The sequence below is a fragment of the Sceloporus occidentalis genome, unplaced genomic scaffold, assembly GCF_023333645.1.
Source record: "Sceloporus occidentalis isolate IW3139 unplaced genomic scaffold, rSceOcc1.0.p SCAF_2, whole genome shotgun sequence".
In the NCBI taxonomy this organism is placed as follows: domain Eukaryota; kingdom Metazoa; phylum Chordata; class Lepidosauria; order Squamata; family Phrynosomatidae; genus Sceloporus; species Sceloporus occidentalis.
The window spans coordinates 231,563,326-231,582,569 of record NW_028316982.1 but is presented as its reverse complement, the minus strand read 5'-3'; the positions used below and the strand labels follow the sequence as shown (position 1 = coordinate 231,582,569).

General features: G+C 38.7%; 1 protein-coding gene across 2 annotated transcripts in view; it reads left to right on the top strand.

The window, feature by feature from the left end:
• ZPLD1 (zona pellucida like domain containing 1) overlaps window positions 1-19,244 on the top strand; it is a 42,251-nt gene that overhangs the window by 9,760 nt on the left and 13,247 nt on the right. For both annotated transcript variants that reach the window (XM_089508163.1, XM_089508164.1), the window contains exons 2-4: window positions 2,454-2,674; window positions 10,314-10,495; window positions 14,222-14,294. In XM_089508163.1, the coding sequence (XP_089364289.1) occupies window positions 2,454-2,674; window positions 10,314-10,495; window positions 14,222-14,294 (476 nt within the window). The remainder of the gene's footprint in view (window positions 1-2,453; window positions 2,675-10,313; window positions 10,496-14,221; window positions 14,295-19,244) is intronic.

The window sequence follows — 19,244 nt, the reverse complement described above, 5'->3', positions numbered from 1 at the left end:
TCGACAAAATAGAAGTGCAAGCACAGCAGCACGCCATAGTGCATTTTCTGAGTAGATCTGGTGTCAACCTTGGCTGATGGCCTCCATGTTTTTAAGGCAGTGAATCTGTTCTGGATTTTTACTTTGAATAGTAAAAGACATATCCAAGGTGCTGAACTTTAACCCCCAATAAAGTTTGGACTACAATTCAGAGCAGATTCAGAACGTCACTGGCATGGGAACCACTAGTCATCACTAGCCCCATTACGTGTTGTTCACTTGTCATATCTACTCAGATTTATCTTTTTATTAAATAAAGGAACTGCAAATATTCCTCTGATCATCTCAGTTATATTTTTCTATATCCTTCCAGCTTAGCCACAGCCATAAAAAGTGACACAAGAAAAATGTTCACTTTTGGTCTGTTTCTGCTAGTCACATGTAATGCAGACTTTGGAAAAGGTACTATTTTGAACTACAGCTCTCAGAATCCTCCAACCAGAATGGCTGTTCAGGGGTTTGGGAGTTGTAGTCCAAAAAAGCAACCTTTCAGGCTTGGGTATAATGCTGTGGCTTTAGGGACAGAGATGTCCCTGTGCTTCTTATAAAAGACATCTGGCCCAATTCAGCCCTTATTTTGTTGGTAGAGGAGAAAAACAAAATGATTTCTCTATCATTTCCATGCACAAAAGGTGAGAGAATCAACAGTAGACTTGTACAGTATCATTTGTGATGGTACAGGTTCAACACTAGGACACCATAGGAGCAAGCTAGCTTTATTGATAAAGGAAAGGTCATTTGGCACATATATTGTTATAGGGAATATCATGTGGTTTTGTGCTCCAGCAACTCACATGAACATCTCCTTTTCTGTGAGTTGTAATAATTTATCATGTAGAAATGTTGCAGTTCAGCTGAGGACGGGTATTCACATGTGAATTTACATCAGCAACGGATGATAAATATTTACATACATCTCTTTTGCTGGATTGAGCTGGATATTTCTAAATACTATTTAGAAGCATATTCAGTAATAATCCAATGGATTGGTTTTCAAATAAATATAGTTATGATGGAGATGTGAATTTGGAGGTAGCAGAAGGAAATCCTATAGTTGTTTTATGGGATTTGGCTGACCTAATTCTGTCACCTTTTGTAACAATGCCTTTTGTAACTGTTTCTGCTTTAGAGTGTTTTCTTCTTCTGCTGCTGTACCAAAATGTCATCAATAGAGAACTTTTCAAAATGTTATCTCTATTATTTTGCTAATATAAATTGTTGTTAAGAATATGTACACTCAATGAATTGTTGGGTGTCTGTGAATTCTTTCTGATTGTCTCTCTTTCTCTCAGCCCTACATTATATGGTGAACAAAACATGCTGTTCCTTCAAATATTATATTCAGAGGCAGATTGTGATGTAAAGCCTTCATTATGATTCCTCAGAATATTGTTCCAGTTTTTAATATTACATCATTTTGGGGCTGTTTAAAAAGTTTATGCAACATCTTGTGAAGTCATGTTTCATTGGAGTTATTCTATAAATGACCTTTTATTCAAGTACAGTGCACCTTCACCTTATGCAGGGATCCATTCCAGATCCCCTTGCATAAGGCAAATTCTGCCTATGTTCAAGCTCCATTCGTCATATTAGGGCTTGCTGTCCGCATGACATGTACGGCGATCCCATGTATGGTGCAGACACACTGTAATACCATATTAGCAATAGCAAATACATTTCTATACCGCTTATCAGTGCACTTTTGCACTCTCTAAGCGGTTTACAAAGTGTAAGCTAATTGCCCCCAACAATCTGGGTACTCATTTTAGTGACCTTGGAAGGATACAAGCCTGAGTCAAACTCGAGCCCTTCTCTGGTATTGAACACATTACATTTTTGTTATTTAGCAGATATATTTTCAGTGGAATGCCATCTACAAATTATAGTATGTTGCTGCAATAGAAGCCTTTAGGTACCAGTGGGTGTTGACCATGCAATTTGAGAAGAAAGTATACCTTTAAATGGAGAAAGGAGAGTCATGTGTTTCTATTCCCAACTGAAAGATGTTCAAAAATGTAAGCATCAAGACTAGGGTCACACTGCTAGATAATGTTCACAGTTTTTATCTGGTTTTATCTAAGATCCTCATCACTATATGTTGCTCCTCAATCCTTAAGATTAACTCTGCTTTTGGTTTTCGTCTTTAAAGTGATGTCACATGTTCAGAGTCTGGGAAAGGAAGAGTCTGGGTATCTTTTCCAAGGTCTGGACAAGTCACAGTGTACTTCATGGTCTTTTTGGTTTTGACATCCACAATATAGAGCTATCTGTCAGAGGAAATCCACTTAATTCAATACAAATTGTTAACAGTCTTTGTTTATGTGGCATGTATTTTTAAAAATGATTTTATCTTATAATTATCAATAAATACAAATAATTTGAAATCTCACTGTATTCTTCTTGTTTCATTGCAGCGGAAAGAGATATTAGTGTCTACTGTGGAGTACAGGCAATTACTATGAAGATTAATTTTTGCACTGTCCTTTTCTCCGGTTATTCTGAAACAGATTTGGCATTAAATGGGAAACATGGGGACTCCCACTGCAGGGGATTTATAAACAACAACACATTTCCTGCGGTAGTCATATTCATTATTAATCTCAGCACTTTGGAGGCTTGTGGTAACTCTTTAATGGTAAGATAAGATTTTTTTGGAGCTTACATATTGCTTTAAAGCCATTAATGCTGTTATTGCCTGATCAAGTATATGAACTGATGAATAGCTTAAGAATAAAGCATATTCTAAGAGATGGAGGTGTTAGTCTGTTTTAGCATAAAAAGTCATAAAGGAATTCAGTAGCACCTTTGAGACCAACTGGAAAGATGTTGTTTCTACCATATGTTTTCATGGACTCAGGGGCTGTGCAGACTGTCTCTAAGCGGTGGCTTCTGATTTTAATTCTGCTTTTCTTATGATTTTTTCAGCATATAAGTTAAACAAGTAAGGTGATAGGATGCAGCCTTGCCTGACCCCTTTGCCTATTGGGAAGCACTCTGTTTCCTAAATTCTGTTCTGACGGTGGCCTCTTGTCCTTGGTACAGATTCCTTATCAGGATTATCAGATGTAGTGGCATGCCCATGTCTTTGAGTGAATCCCATAGCTTTTCGTGAGCTATACAATCAAATGCTTTGCTGTAGTCTACAAAACACATGTTGATTCTTTTTTGGAATTCTTTGGTGCGTTCCATTAGCCAGCACATGTTTGCACTGTGGTCCCTAGTGCCTCTTCCTTTTCTGAATCCTGCTTGCACCTCTAGAATTTTTCTCTCCATGTATGCAGAACTGTGAGCATTATTTTGCTTGCATGTGAGATTAGTGTGATTGTTCTATAGTTGCTGCAGTCTTTTGTATCTCCTTTCTTGTGGACTGGTATGTATATTGAGTGTTCCCAATCGGTTGGCGACCACTTTGTTTCCTATATTTGTTGGCATATTTCAATTAGCACTGAAGTTGCATCTCTCTGTATGCACTATAGCAGTTCAATTGGGATATCATCTGTTCCTGGTGATATATTTTTCCCATTTCCTTTATCACAGATTCCACTTCACTTCTTAGAATTTGGGGTCCGTCTTCATATGGCCCCTCATTCCAAATATCATACAATCATAGAATCATAGAATCGTAGAGTTGTAAGAGACCACAAGGGCCATCCAGTCCAACTCCCTGCCATGCAGGAAATCCCAATCAAAGCATCCCCGACAGATGGCCATCCAGCCTCTGCTTAAAGACCTCCAAAGAAGGAGACTCCACTACACTCCGAGGGAGTGTCTTCCACTGTCGAACAGCCCTTACTGTCAGGAAGTTCCTCCTAATGTTGAGGTGGAATCTCTTTTCCTGCAGCTTGCATCCATTGCTCCGGGTCCTGTTCTCTGGATCTACAGAAAACAGCTTGCTCCCTCCTGAATATGACATCCCTTCAAATATTTAAACAGGGATATCATATCACCTCTTAATCTTCTTTTTTCCAGGCTAAACATCCCCAGCTCCCTAAGTAGTTCCTCATAGGACATGGTTTCCAGACCCTTCACCATTTTAGTCACCCTCCTTTGGACATGTTCCAGTTTCTCAATGTCCTTTTTGAATCGTGGTGCCCAGAACTGGACACAATATTCCAGGTGGGGCCTGACCAAAGCAGAATATAGTGGCACTATTACTTCTCTTGATCTAGACACTATACTTTTATTGATACAGCCTAAAATTGCATTGGCCTTTTAGCTGCCACATAACACTGTTGACTCATGTTCAACTTGTGGTCTACTTGGACTCCTAGATTCCTTTCACATGTTGTCTCCTTAAGTCAGGTGTCCCCCATCCTATATCTATGCATTTCATTTTTTTGCCCTAAGTGCAGTACTTTACATTTCTCCATGCTGAAATTCATTTTGTTAGTTTTGGCCCAGCTTTCTAGTCTATTCAGGTCATTTTGAATTTTGATCATGTCCTCTGGAGTATTAGCTATTCCTCCTAATTTGGTGTCATCTGCACATTTGATGAGTATGCCCTCAATTCTGTCATCCAAGTCACTGATAAAGATGTTGAACAGCACTGGTCCCAGGACAGAGCCCTGTGGGTCCCCACTGGTCACTTCTCTGCAGGATGAAAAATTCATTCCCTCATTGCATCAAATTGAGACTAAATGGAGCCAACTGGAACTCTTAGTCAAATTGGACTTAAACTGAATCTTATGATTAGGACTACTCATACTACATATCCCCAATCATCTGATGAGACAATTCTATATTTGACAGTCCTCTTATTCATTCACTGCAACAAAGAAAGGTGCAACCTTTTCTAGAACCTAGTTCCCATAGAAAGTGTGAAACAGCCAATTAATCAAGCACAATTGTTCTGCCTAAGGACCTCAGTCATACCATTCGGATTTTTAGAACACAGTTACTCTTTGCTATGAGCCTTACATACCATTCTTCAAGCTCATAGTCAGTTTTATAGAATGTCTGAGGGTTTTCAATTTCACATGTTGCTGGGAGCTCCAAATTTTGAAATATTTTGTAGTAAACAGTTTGGATTGAAGTTCTCTCTCCCCCCCCCCCCCCTCAATCTCACTCTTAAAATCTGTTTTTATTGCTTTTTTATTTTAATAGAACTATTTGGGGACCTGCTTTAGATGTTGTAAACTGCCATGTGAATACAACTGAAGGGCAATTTATAAAATTTCTTAAACAAGCAAATACTTATACTTGATACCTTAAATCAAACTATTAATGTCCATCATTATCTGTGACTTTGCACATATCCTTCCAATCATTTCTATTATGGATGAAATGGCAAAACTATAAATTTAAAGAATACATTAAAATGCTAAAACCATAGATTGCACTTCCCGGCATAGCGCAGAATAGCCTTTTTCTGAGGCCAGCAGGAATGTTCTGGTGAAAGCAATCTGAGGATTATGACCAATGATTTCCTCTCGTCTTTGGTGGCTCTTAAAAGAGTTCTAACAATTTCAGTGTTTTTTCTTGCTGGAGTGACATAAATCAAGTGGGAACAGTGCAGGGTCAGCCACTTTATGGTTGGAGTTCACTACCGAAGTGGAAAAATTGAGCAAGGAGCAATTAGATGCCTTCTGAAAGCCTTAATTGAAAACAAAACTGAATTTCCTTTGTGTTTGTATATATGTAAATGTTCTGACACATGCGACAGAAAAAGATTAATGTTAACATATCAGGCTTAGAGCTAGGTCAGAAAATCCACCCCCCCTCCCTTACATACATCATGGTTTACTTTGAACTTGAATGAAGCACTGGGGCAACTACAATGGAAAGAGTCACTAGATGTTTCTGTGCTTACAGCAGCCAGGGAAACTGTGTGATTATGAACAATGCTGTTGACTGCATCTGTGACTGCATGGGTTGTCTAAGATTGTGGACTCCAAAGTAATGTGAAAAATGTATTGTGCAAATCATCCCACTATGTCAACACCAGCTGTTAATTATTTGGACAGAGTGAGTGCTTCTTTACTTGTTGAATGGCAAAGGGTCAGTGAATGCTTAGCTGTTGCTTGCACCTTTTTTGGGAGGGGGGACTGGTTTGCTGCTGATGCAGATCTTCTACAGGGCAGGAGTGGGATTTAGTCAGAGCTAGTATTTGATGCAATAATTTTTGTAGGTGTTCTTGTGAGGGAGAGAGTGCCACTTGAAAATTAGATTACTCTTGGGAAGATGGTGAATTTTGTGAACATTCAAACAGTTATAGTTCAGGATGTCTGGCCTTTCCTTTGGACTCTTCTAGATTGGGATAAGGAGGCATGAGTTCTTACGGTATGTATTTGGGGTTTTTGGCAGAGTTTGCCCCTTGTTGCCTCTGCATTCACTTGTTCCATCTCACTACAGCAGCAAATACTGCAATATGTTTGCCTGACAGCCAAAAAAAAAAAATTGTTTCTTTCTAAAACAGCATTAACATGTTCACTTTAGTGAAGGCTTGGTTGCTCCCAGAGACCTATTATTAAGACAAAATAACTCTGCTATGAAATGGCATACAGTTGTGCATAAAGGGAAAGGGAAAGGTTTCCCCTTGACATGAATGTCTAGTTGTAACCAACTGTAGGGGGCAGTGCTAATCTCTGTTACTAAGATGAAGAGCCAGCATTGTCTGAAGATGACTCTATGGTCATGTGGTCAGCATGACTGCACAGAACTCTGTTACCTTACCACCAAAGTGGTATCTACCACTACCACTACCATGTCAGGATGCACAAGGAAGCCATTGAAATCCACAAACATCTGGATAATTTCAACAGGAAAGAAGAAACCCTTAAAGTGAACAAAATTTGGCTACCATTCCTGAGGAATAGCAAAATAAAGACTCAGCAAATGCAAATGGGAAACCATTCAGAGTCAACGGCTTTCCCAGCAGATAATGATCACCAATTAGCAGACGTTAATCCTCTTTTGCATTAGCCTTCCAGCCTGAGGCCGGCCATCAGCACAAAACAATATACATGCAAATCACTCCTGCATTCCCAGGCTCACACAGTATATATATACCCAACTTTTTGCAGGCAAAGCATTTTCTGAAGATGCCAGCCACAGATGCTGGCGAAATGTCAGGAAGAAAATTTTCTGGAACATGGCCACATAGCCCGAAAAGCCCACAAAAAACCAAAGTGGTACCTATTTATCTATTTGCATTTGCATGCTTTTGAACTGCTAGATTGGCAGAAGCTGAGACTAGTGATGGGAGCTTACCCCATCACACAACACTTGGGCCTCAAACTGCCAACTTTCCGATCTTCTGATCATCAGAATTGGGATCTTAACCACTAAGCCACCACATAAAATTGTTCAATTGGTCATTCTTGGAGAAAGAGATGTCTGCCCTCCCAGTAATGTAGTCACTGATGAAAGAAAAAAGGGAGGGAAAGAGTGAGGGAGAAAACTACCAGCCATACTATGTTGAAGTGTAGGCCCTTTGTTTTTTTTTTTTGTTAACTGCCCTTGAGTTGGCCACGACTCAAGGCAATCCTATGAATGAGACATCTCCAAGATTCCCTGTTCTCTGCTTAGGTCTTGCAAAATCATACCCATGACTTCCCTAACTTGAGTCTATCCATCTAGTGTATAGAACTCCTCCCTTTCTAATTCTCTCCACCTTTCCTTGTATTGTTGTCTTTTCTAATGAGTCGTGCCTTCACATGATATGGCTAAAGTACAACAGCCTCAGTTTGATTATCTTGGCTTCCAGGGAGATTTTAGGCTTGATCTGTTCAAGAACCAAATTGTTTGTCTTTTTGGCTGTACACAGTATCCTCAACATTCTTCCCCAGCACCACATCTCAAATGAATTGATTATCTTCTTATCTGCTTTCTTCGCTGTCCAGCTCTCACATCCATATATGGTGATGGGGAATAAAATGGCTTGGATGATTCCAACTTTAGTGTTTAGTTGTATATCTTTACTCAGTCAGTCAGTCAGTCAGTCAGTCAGTCAGTCAGTCAGTCAGTCAATCTTTATTAGGCATACAACAACAACATACATTTACAATAAAACTTCAGGGTTATTAAAATTTAATCCATAATCTTGTTGCCTCCACCAGAAAATTGGCCATAATATGCAGGTTCCAATCTTCCAATAAGTAGTCCACTGATAAACCATCCAAACAGATATTCATTTCCAATAACCTTCTTAACAATTTCCCCCTCTGAATTATATACAATGGACAAAGCAATACAATATGATGACGAGCATCTGGAGCTTGATCACAGTGACACACTTGATTCAAAAATGGGGTCTGCAAATATCTGCCCTTGGTCACATTTGAGGGGTGTACATTAAATCTTGCAAACAAAAAGGCCTTCCTTGACACCAGCAGTGAAAGGGTTTGAAAATAATCTGGAATCCTACCCTAAAAGGGGAGGATACCAAGCACCGCTGGAGAACACACTCTGGGAGGAGTGGGATATGTCAGCTGATGTTCTATTAGGCAGGCCCTAATAGATTCAAGACACTCCTTTTTGGTTAGTAAAAAGTAGAGAATCAAAATTTAAACCCACAGAAATTTGTTTACTTTCATAAAATTTAGCCCAATTGGCATAGTAAATGTCAGATAGTAGGAACCATAAAAGACTGGATCTATTAGGCCTGAAATGTATCTTAAACCAAAACCTATAAGTCATCAACCAGGCTTCAGTTTCAAGAGCATTCAATCCCAGTTCTGCATAGAGAGTCAGATGGTGTACACATGGAGCTACAGATAATAGTCTCCTGAAAAAATGTGTCTGCAAACATTCAATCTCCTTATTAAAGGCTGGAATCCAGGTGAATATGCTATAAAGTAATTGCAGTCTTAATTTGGCTTTGTAAATTTTTAAGGCCGCTAGAATATCCTGGCTGGCTTTTTTATAATAAAAAGATTATATAACTGCCAACGATCTTTTCCTTGTTTGTATTACTTTACTCATTAGGATCTTTTCTAGTTCTTTTATGGTAGCCCTTCCCATTTTTAGTCTTTTGATTTTTTTGACTGCAGTCTCTAATCTGATCATTGTTTGATCCAAGGTACAGGAACTCTTTTATTATTTCAATTTCCCCATTGTCTAGGTTGAAAAATATGTTACACTCCAAAATTAATAGAATTTACTTTTTTTCTTCACTTAAGTTTCCAGATACAGCATTTACATAGAAGATAAATGGTCTCATAAGGGGATGTGTATGTATTTGGAGAAATTTTAATCAGAACCAAGGTAGGCTAGAATAAGAATGCACAACAAATCACAGAATGTGATCTCTTCAGCATAAATGGTCCACATTTGTTGCTTTCCTTTGTGTCCCTTGTGGTTGCAAAACAAAAATTTAAATACATCAAGGCAGGATGACATAAGAGGTGGGATGAAGTTGGTAAAAAGGGATTAGATACTGCATCTACACTGTAGAAATAATGCAGTTTGACACTCTTTAAATGCTGTAACTGTATCTTATGGAATCCTGAGATTTGTAATTTTATAAGGTCTTTAGCCTTCTCTAACAAAGAGAATTAGTGCCTTAGAAAACAGAGTTAAGATAATCAAGTCAAGTTAACATTTATTGTACTAGCCAAAGGCCATGACAAAATGAGCGTATCAAAAAGCATAAAACATTTAACATTTAAAAGGCACAGAATACAAAGGACAAAAAATGTCCCAAGATTTTATGTGCAGTTAAAAATAGTTAACTGTTAAAAAGGACAAAAGAAAAAATAGACACCTTTCTTGGATATTAGTAAACATATATGGTATAATCATAAAATCTAATTAATACTTGGTGTCTCCCTGGCAATTTATGGCAATTTTGTTTAACTCTCTCTTTATAATCTTTTTTGCAGTCATGGCAAAAAGAGCCACTCTATTTTGAGTATCACTCAAAAGGAATTGGACCGAATCAACAGTAGAGCTCCCATTTTTGTTTGTCAGCAAGAGTGTTAAAAGTTTCTTTCTAGGGTTGCTGTACAATGGACAAATTAACAAGTAGTGAACAACATCCTCCACCTGAGGCTGACTGTTCTCAAAAGGCACTTTGTTGTAGCATCCATCTAGAACTGTAGAAAACTACACATCCTAGGATTCTGTAAGATGAAGTCATGGCTGTTAAAGTGGTGTCAAACTGTATTATTTCTACAGTGCAGATGCACTCAGAGTGTGGTGTTGCAGATAAGTTCAGACTAAAAGCTTGATTTTTCATTTGTAATATTCCTCTCTACTTGCATTCTTTTAAGGATCTTCTTTTATTATAAGTGTTGCTTCTTCATAATTTCTGTTTTTTTATCTTATCCAAATAGGTCACCTCAGTTCCAGGTATTAATGCTTATGGCAATGTATCTACAGTCCAAATAGGAAATGTTTCAGGGTATATAGATACCCCAGACCCACCAACAATCATCAGCTATTTACCAGGACTTCTGTATAAATTTAGTTGTAGCTATCCTCTGGAATACTTAGTCAACAACACACAACTTGCTTCGTAAGTATGGGACTCATGTTTATGTTTAAAGAAATGCTTCTTCTTTTATGCATCAAACATCCCTTGTTTTATTTATGCTTCTGATGAAGATGCTTGGAGCTCTGCAACAAAGGGGAAATAGATGTGTGAACCTAACAGATCCCCATCCAAACCAAATACACCAAAGCGAGCCTCTTCACTCTCTGTACATAAAAAGTATCAATTTGAAAAGAAAGAAAGAAAGAAAGAAAGAAAGAAAGAAAGAAAGAAAGAAGGTGGAAAAGATAAAAGAAAAGTATGCAGAGAGGGAGAATGGGGGAGGGGAAAAAGGAATATTATTTCAAAGAATTTGGGTGATATAAAATTAGTTTAGCAGCAAAGTCTCTACTTTGGTACTTGCATTAAGGATGAAATTTGCTTAGGAAATTCTGATTAATCTCACCATACCTGAGGGACATAAAGAGACATTTTATTTTAACAGTAATTATTTTTACACAATAGAATATCTGTCTGTAATCGTTTGCTTGTGACTAGTTCAATCCTATTTTAATGTTGACCTTTTGTTCATTTTTAACTATATTGTAATTATTTGAGTTTGATCCCTTGAGTTCCCATCTGGGGAAAATGGTGGGAAATAAAGATATATTCTAAGGACATTCAAAGTATAGATAAATAAAATAAAATAAATAAAATGTAAATTAAAATAATAACATTGATAAGTATAAAATGTGTGTTTATATGTGTGTGCATGTGCGCACGCGCATGCACTTGCAGCATTTCTTCCTGTGTGTCTGTCTTAGGGTATTCAAAAATATTTAAAACTAGTCCAAAATGTGTCTCTTCAGTGTTGTGAAACCCTGATGAGGAAAAATCTGGACTGATTAGAATCTCCACAGTTCAGGATTTATTCTGCACAAAATTCATGCATTCCCCTCCCCCCATCTCACACAGAAATCAGAATTTTCTGTGCAGGAATATTATGGCTTTGCCTTAGACCCACAAGTGTGAAACCTGAACACTTGAAACTTGGCATGCACACTCCTCCAGAGTGTGCACTTTGGAGATATTTTTTTTAAATCAATAATTTTAATTAGTTTGCTAAAATCTGTATGTCTCCTGCAGTACCACATTGAGTTGCTAGTTGACATTGAGTGATGAGGTCAATGGGTAACAGACACCATGCTCCTCAGGAGTAATACCAAAAAGCCTTGAGGTTTGGTCCAAATGTTTGCAAGTAGCTTTAGCTGGAATACCAGAACACCAGGTTATGTAAACTCCTGATTTTTTCTCATTGCTGGCCTTTTCTCAGTGTTTCTGTCTGTTAAGTCAAATATGAAAATGAGACTTCCTGTTGCCAGATATGTGCAGGAGAAGATAGGAAAAGGCTGAATGAATGGGAATGGAGGAGGGTGAAAAGAAAACACAGAAATAGGGGAAAAGAGAGGGGGTTATAATTGCTATTTTTATTTTAATTATAGCTATTGCACCTGGAGCAGATTGTACAATTAGCTGGCCTAGATTCCCAGTTTCATTAAAAGAAAGAATAAATGTGCTGTACTATATGTTTATATGAGAATCATACTGCTTTAATTGTTAAGGCTCTTTCCTAGGGAAACTTGAGACTTGAGGTATTTAGAAGATATGAAAGTACTGAAGAGAGTTGGATGATTAAATCAGTTTAATTCTGTAGGGAAGATAGGACTCAGGTCATTTTAGGGCCTGTAGTTCTGGGGAGTGGATGAGAGCTTTGCCACAAAGAACTCTAAATATCTCAGAAAGCTGCAATTTCTAGAGTTCCTTAGGTTGAAGACATGACAAAGTGATATGGAATGTATATAACTGTACTGCAAATATATTTCATGCCTCTAGCTTTTGTAGAAACGACGTAACTTTAATGTAAATATAATGTAGGTTTATAACTTCTGTAGGACCCAAAATAAGAGGCAAAATGTGCAATCAGTAGTCAATTATTCTGGAAAACATGAACCAGCTACTAGCTTTCAGTATGCTTTATTAATGATTGAAGCCCAGCTTGACTCACATCAGATCTTAGGAGATTTAAAATTGAAGAGTGACTGGTCTCTGAGCAGTAGTTGCTGTGCTGGCTAAGGGAAATGGGAGAGTTGTAGTCCAATACAGTAATATTATCAAGTAAAGGTTTTAAGCTTAAAAAACACTTTTCCTGCTTCAACTCGGTAATGCCTACAATAACCTTGAATCAGGTCAATATGACTTTTTCCATTTTACAGATGGGATACAGTCATGGGGCTGACTATATGAACCAAACCTTTGGTGCCTTACATAGGATTCAAAACTTTGTAGAATCCCCATGCCCAGGAAACCTAAATTTGTTAAATACTAGACTTCTGACAGCACCTCTGTTAAATACTGCACCTCTGGCAGCTCCTAAAGGTACAAGATCCCTCAGAGGAGAAAAGATGTTAAAGAAAAGGGATCATTGTTGAGGTGCCCAAAAAAAAACTCCTGGCTGCAGGTTACATACCAAATTCCATGCAAAAAAACAAAACAAAAACAAACAATCCCCCCACCAATCAACCCTTTCATTAGCATAATGAATACATGATGTGTAAATTCTGCTGTTTGGATCTGGACAACTAGGATGTGACAACCCTAACAACAAGCAAGCAAACATGAGAAACACACCTGGTGTTAGCTAAAGGTGAGAAGGGGCCGGTACACACCACCATAAAGCGACGTGCTGCTGGAGATACTAGGGTCAAAGAGTGCGCACCAACCACATGCTGTTTAACCCTAGTCCGTGGCAGTGCTGTCATCATGGCAGCCTCCCATCCACTTGGGGGCCACCATGATGCCGGCGCTGCCTTACAGTGTCCCCATGGCCACGTGGGGATGTGACGTAATCAGAGCTGCTATGCAGCCCTTATGACGTTGCAGGAAGGAGCTGCATTTTGCAGCTCCTTCCTAGAGCGGCTCAATCCTGCGACAACTACATGGCCACAAGAATGATCCTGAGGTGAAGAGCCCTCCCCTTCTCCTCCTGGCTGTCTGGATGTCCAGGGGCATGAAGCCCCAAGGACATCCCTTTTCCAGCCCATGGAGAAGCAGCATTTTGCTGCTTCTCAGTGGCCTGGAAAACACCGGATGAGGGCTGCAGGGCTGCTGGTGAGCTTGCCCTGGCCCCAATCCAGCATGAAAAGTGGCAGATGCAGGCTGCCCCTTTGGGGCGGTCTGTACTGGGCCAAGGAGAGGTAGGAGAAGAGAAAGTTGGGTGAGTAGATGGGTGGGTTGGAGAAAGAGAGAGAAATACCAGCATGGATGAAAAGGGGTTTGTGTGAGGAAGAAGAGAGAGGGAGGAGAGGGAAAGACAAAAAACACAGGGGTAGGAAAAGTTGAGGGTTTTCTAACCCAAGTAAAGTGGTAGTGGTTGAATTAGTTTTAGGATGGAGAAATAATTAGGAGTGGTATGGTGATCATGGGTATGAATGCAAGCAAAATGGGTAAACTCTCTCTTTCTTTTAAAATTGTTTCTATGAATATCTACTGCAGCTCATGGAACATTAATGTTTGTTATCTTTGGTCACTTTGTTTGATCCTTTGTGTTTAACAATGCCCATTGCTTCAAAGCGCTGTCAGATTCTACTATAAACTTCTGTTTGTAACATTTTATAAGCAAAAGAAAAAAGACAAACATCAATGAAATATGACATTGTTAACAATGACAAAAGTGATCCCACCAAGAGTTTTTGCTTTCTAAATCTTTTCTAGGTCATCAGCTGCTATATCTGTCAGAGAGAACAATGGTACATTTGTTAGCACTTTGAATTTGCTTCTTTACAATGTAAGTACAAAGAATGAGAAGTTTTTTGTAAACAGTAACTTTTTTTTTTTTTGCTAAGGAACCCACTTTGATTGCTCTTGGAATGCTACTGGTCTTCAGCAAGATGCTACAGTGTCAAATAGTTTGTTTTGAAGATTTCATGACATTCCATTTTGCTTCTCCTTCCCATTTGCTTCCTCCCTCCAGTCAGTAAATCTTTCATGTCCACTGAGCATAGTTATGCTGCATTGGATTATTGATTGCAGTGCCACCTCATGAGGGTTCCCCCCCCCCCCCCTAAGTCTTTTTATTTTATTTCTGTAAATATTGGGATTCCCTGAGCATGTTGATACTTTCCTCTTGGATGTTGGTGGTGCTTTTTTCATTGTATATGCAATAATGCTTACAACCTAAACCCAAAGTCTAGAGGGAAAACTGATGGTTGGAATCTAGACTAAATCATAGTTAATGAAAGTATTAGTAAGTAAAATAGATTTAACAGTTACAAAACAATTTGAAATGTAAAGCACTGGAAATAATTTAAGAAGACGAAATGCATATTAAACAATTTAATAGATTAAAACAGTTTAAAAAAAAAAAAAAACCAATGAAATTAGTCCTCACATTAGTCCTGATACTTCCTATCCCACAAGAAGGAATGTATCCCTTCATATTGATCATGCCCAAGCTAGTGGAATAACTACTATTTAGTAACCACTGCTATGGAAAATAGAATATTTCCATAGGAAAGAGTCAATGTTATTTTCCTTTGGACACTGTAAAAGCTACTATTTTGAAAAGCTCCTTGGGACAGCTAATGTTTTCCCCTTATTAGCATGATAATCCAATTTGAATATATGTAATTGTGTACACTTGTATTGCATAAATAGGGACATTGGAAAGAAAATGTAAAAGCCATTTACCGACTTATATTTATAACAGCAACACTAATCTTCCAAATGTTATTTTTGTGTTGATTAAAATTTTTATTCAACCATTCAAATGCCTGATTTACAAATCAGCTTTCCTTCTCTCAAGCAGCATTTTAGTAAATTACAAATCCATTTTTTGGATTATTATTCATGTCATCATGGACCTGGGTTATAATTCATGCATCTGATTTAGAAGTCAGTGCTTTAGACTTGGGAGTATAATGAACAAGCTATAAATACCATAGTGGAATATTTTCAATCACATTTAAACAAATTTCCTGTTTGCAAGTTTTGCTGTGTTACAGTACATAGTTCTGCAGAGCATATTAAAATGAGATAGATGGAACATGATATTACTTCTACTCCAAAAAAGGTACTTTTCTGTAAACAGGAGCAAAACTGGAAACTTCCTTTAAACTTTTAGGAATAATTGTTCTTGTCTATTTCGTACAGATTATTGAGCTTTATAAAGTTCAGTTGAACTATTAGAACTCTTGGGAATGTATCTTAAAGAGCCTTAGCTTTTTCTGCCTAAGGTGAAGCATAAATATAATCCTTTCCTCCTAACCAAAGATTGATCGTGTGTGAAGACTGATGGGAATGGCGGCCTGGGGGCAGAGTCAAGGCGTAGCATCTACTGACACATGCTCTGGCTCTGCCCCCAGGCTGGCATGACACAGTGCGCAGTGTCATGGTGCTCCTCTGGCACTGCATCTAGATGACGCAGCACCAAAGGAGTGCTGTAAAGCCACGCTACTGGTGGCTGCAATGGCCTTTCCGTGGTGAAAAAAGGAGCCACTTTTTGCAGCTCCTTTTTGTGCCATGGAAAGGCCAGATAGGGTTTATGGTGTGCAGTTGTTGCCGCCCCAATCTGGTGAAGATGGAGGTGGCTGTAGGCCACCTCTTCAGGGTCAGTCTGCACAGCTCCTTTGGGACCTGAGGTAAAATTCTCACAAGTGCAATAAACATGAAGCTAAAATAAATTAAATAGCTAATGTGATGATGCCCTTACTCTAATGTCTTGTGCAGTTTTACCCAATATGCCATTTAGAATGTGCCATTTTATAATTTTGTATTGTTCCATTTTACTATTTTCACCCAGGATACTTCTGTGAATCAATCCTGTACCTTGATTCTGTAAATAAAACCTTATGGGGAACACGAGTGGATCATTTTAAAGACAGCTGTAGCAATGGCTTCATCCATTTAGAAAGTGGGGCTGAACAGGTGCAGAGGAACTGGGGCCACACCTGCCCTGTTTTACACACACACTGGATGTTCAGGGATCACACTTCTTCATTTACTGTAACATAAAGCATCATGGACCAAAATGAACACTCATAGGTTAAAAAAACCAGAAATTGTTTCATGCTGAAATATTTCGTATTAATATGATGGCTCTAATTTGCTAAAGCAAAATCACAATTCTGGATGACTTGTTCTTCCTGTTGGTTTTCTGCTCAGTTCATACATATGCATCCAGTAGGACTACTTGGTAAAAAAGAGATGCTGATGGGTAAGGCTTTTGGTAGAGTCAAGCCCTCATTCTGTGAGGAGAGCAGTTAATTAAACATGAATATGAAGCATTTTCATTTCCATACATTTAAAATTTAATATTCTCTAGTCAGACTGTGCTGTGTTTGCATAATGGATTGAGGGACAATTTCACCCGCTGCCAGAATATGGTTTAAATATTTTTAGAATAGAGTGCACTCTTTGCTGGGGTGGTGGTGGTGGTGGTGGTGTGTGTGTGAACACCGAAAGTCTTGTTGAACTCACTTCATGATCCACACTTTTCCCCCCCTAACAAATCATTAATGGTCTAAATTAATAATGCAAAAGCTATTATTTTATATGTACTTTAATTAACATTTGACAATTTTTACACACCACATTTTAATCAAAATTAGAACCAGGGACATAGGAAAGAAAAATAGTTTAGGAAAACTTACTACAGGAAGAAAATAATATTGCTATGGAGACAGGAAGCAACTGCAAGCATGGGCAGGAAGGGCAATATCTATCAGTTCCAGTTTCTCCCATATTTTGATGTTAAAATATGATGATCTTTCCATCTGGAATAAGGAAAAAATATAATTTTGGCAAATATATAACAAAAATAAACTGAAATAAAAGTTTCACTTACCCGTAAACTAGGTTACGTTGATCAGAATAGTGGTGGTCAGCTGTAAAAGGGATGGGGATCATTTCCTCCCACGGATCCCCATGGACAATTCTGTCACTTCCAGTTGATTCTCACCATTTGGAGGGTTTTCTTTGGAGGGGGTGGAGTCCTGAGGACAAGAAGACCCATTTTTGTTGCTCCTCCCTTTTGCTCTCTCCCCTTTTTTTTGCACCCAAAGGCTCCCAAGTGGCTAATTACCTCTAGATTTAGCCATTTCCCCCTATTTTGTGGCATCTCCAACTGGATTGTCAATTCAGTTTTGAAAATTCAGTTTTAGGTCCTACAGACCTAAAACAGTTCAGGGATGAAGTTGGGATTAAGCAACCAATTGTACTCTTCAGAGGTAATGATACAGTAGGCTTGCCATCTGCTGATTTAAGCATCTGCAGATGGCAAGGCTTGTTGTCCCCAATGGTAGCATGTCATCATTAGGGACAAGGGGACTTAAAGTCCCATGTTTTTTGGTATCCATGGGGTTTGTGTGTCTGGAACATATCCCCTGTGGATACCAAGGTCTGACTGTATTTTGACAACTTTGGGATAATCTATTTGGGATAGATGAGAGGTCACAGGTGGACTAGGAAGCACTCTTGGGGTTTGGAGATACGCCACATAGTCCATAAGTCACACTTTGTCAACTTCTGTTTAATGTGTTTATTTGGGAGAATGTCCTGCAGAGTAAACTGATCATATGTACAGCCCTGTGTAAATTTACAGTGCTTTATAAATAAGACTTAACAACAACAACAACAACAACAACAACAACAACAAATGCAAAAGTCGGGAGCTTTCCGACTTTGAAAAATGGCTGCCAAAGTGAATTCAGGGACCTGCATTGGAGCCAAGCTGTACCCGGATGGTGGTTTTGGGGAGAAAAGCTGTGCGATAACACCAGGGTACAGCCCGAATGAAGCTTCAATTTGGCAGCAGTAAGACGTGTTTTTCAGAGATGTGATAATTCTCTTTCTGTGAAGATCTGGCTGAAAATGACTGGCAACCACATGCACAGGTACATTTATGCCTGCAAAATGCCATTTTAAGTATCATGAGACTTCTGGTCTTGTGAGTTTCCCCCCAGAGATCTGGTGTGAGATTCCCACTTGATCTCACCTGAAGTCCTGCAATGGTCAGACCATCATGAGACTTCTATCATGGAGGGCTCCAAGCAGCCAGTTGGAGCCCTTAAACGCCCTGGCCCCAGCTCCCCAAGCAGTCCAGTGTCATAAGAACCCTTTGGGTAGCATTGGCGTAAGTCTTTTGATACTAATTGTAAGAGAGCACTGTGTGTAAAAATGTATGCCAAATTGAACAGCTGGGTTATTTTCATGACAAAGAACTCCATACCTTGTTTTATAGATTTTATATGACATATTGAGTTATTTCTCCCCTATTCATCTATCATGGTTATTTTGTTCCTTGCAAATTATCTGGCAACATTTGCAATTGCCACATACCTTTCTACTAGCACAGATCTTGATATAAACTGACGTTCTTTCACCCCTGTAATCTATGACATTATTAAGCATAGTTCTCTGTAAGTGCATTTGGTCATCTTGAATTATACTGAAGTGCTGATCCAGTTTTATGTAGTTCTCAATACATAATGTGAATCAATGAAAGGTAAAGCCAGTCTATTGTATGTATTACTTGTTTTTTTAAATGATTCTGGTAAATGACAATATCCTCACTGACTGGGCCCCGCATCGTCCAAACTGATATTCAGTGCCAAATAGGGGTTTGGGAATCTGGGATACTGCTTCTTTGCTGCAAAGTAGCTAGGGAGCCCATTTGCAGGACTTAACAATCAAGTGAAAGGATTGCCCTCGGAAGCTCCCGACTTTGAAAATCAGGCCT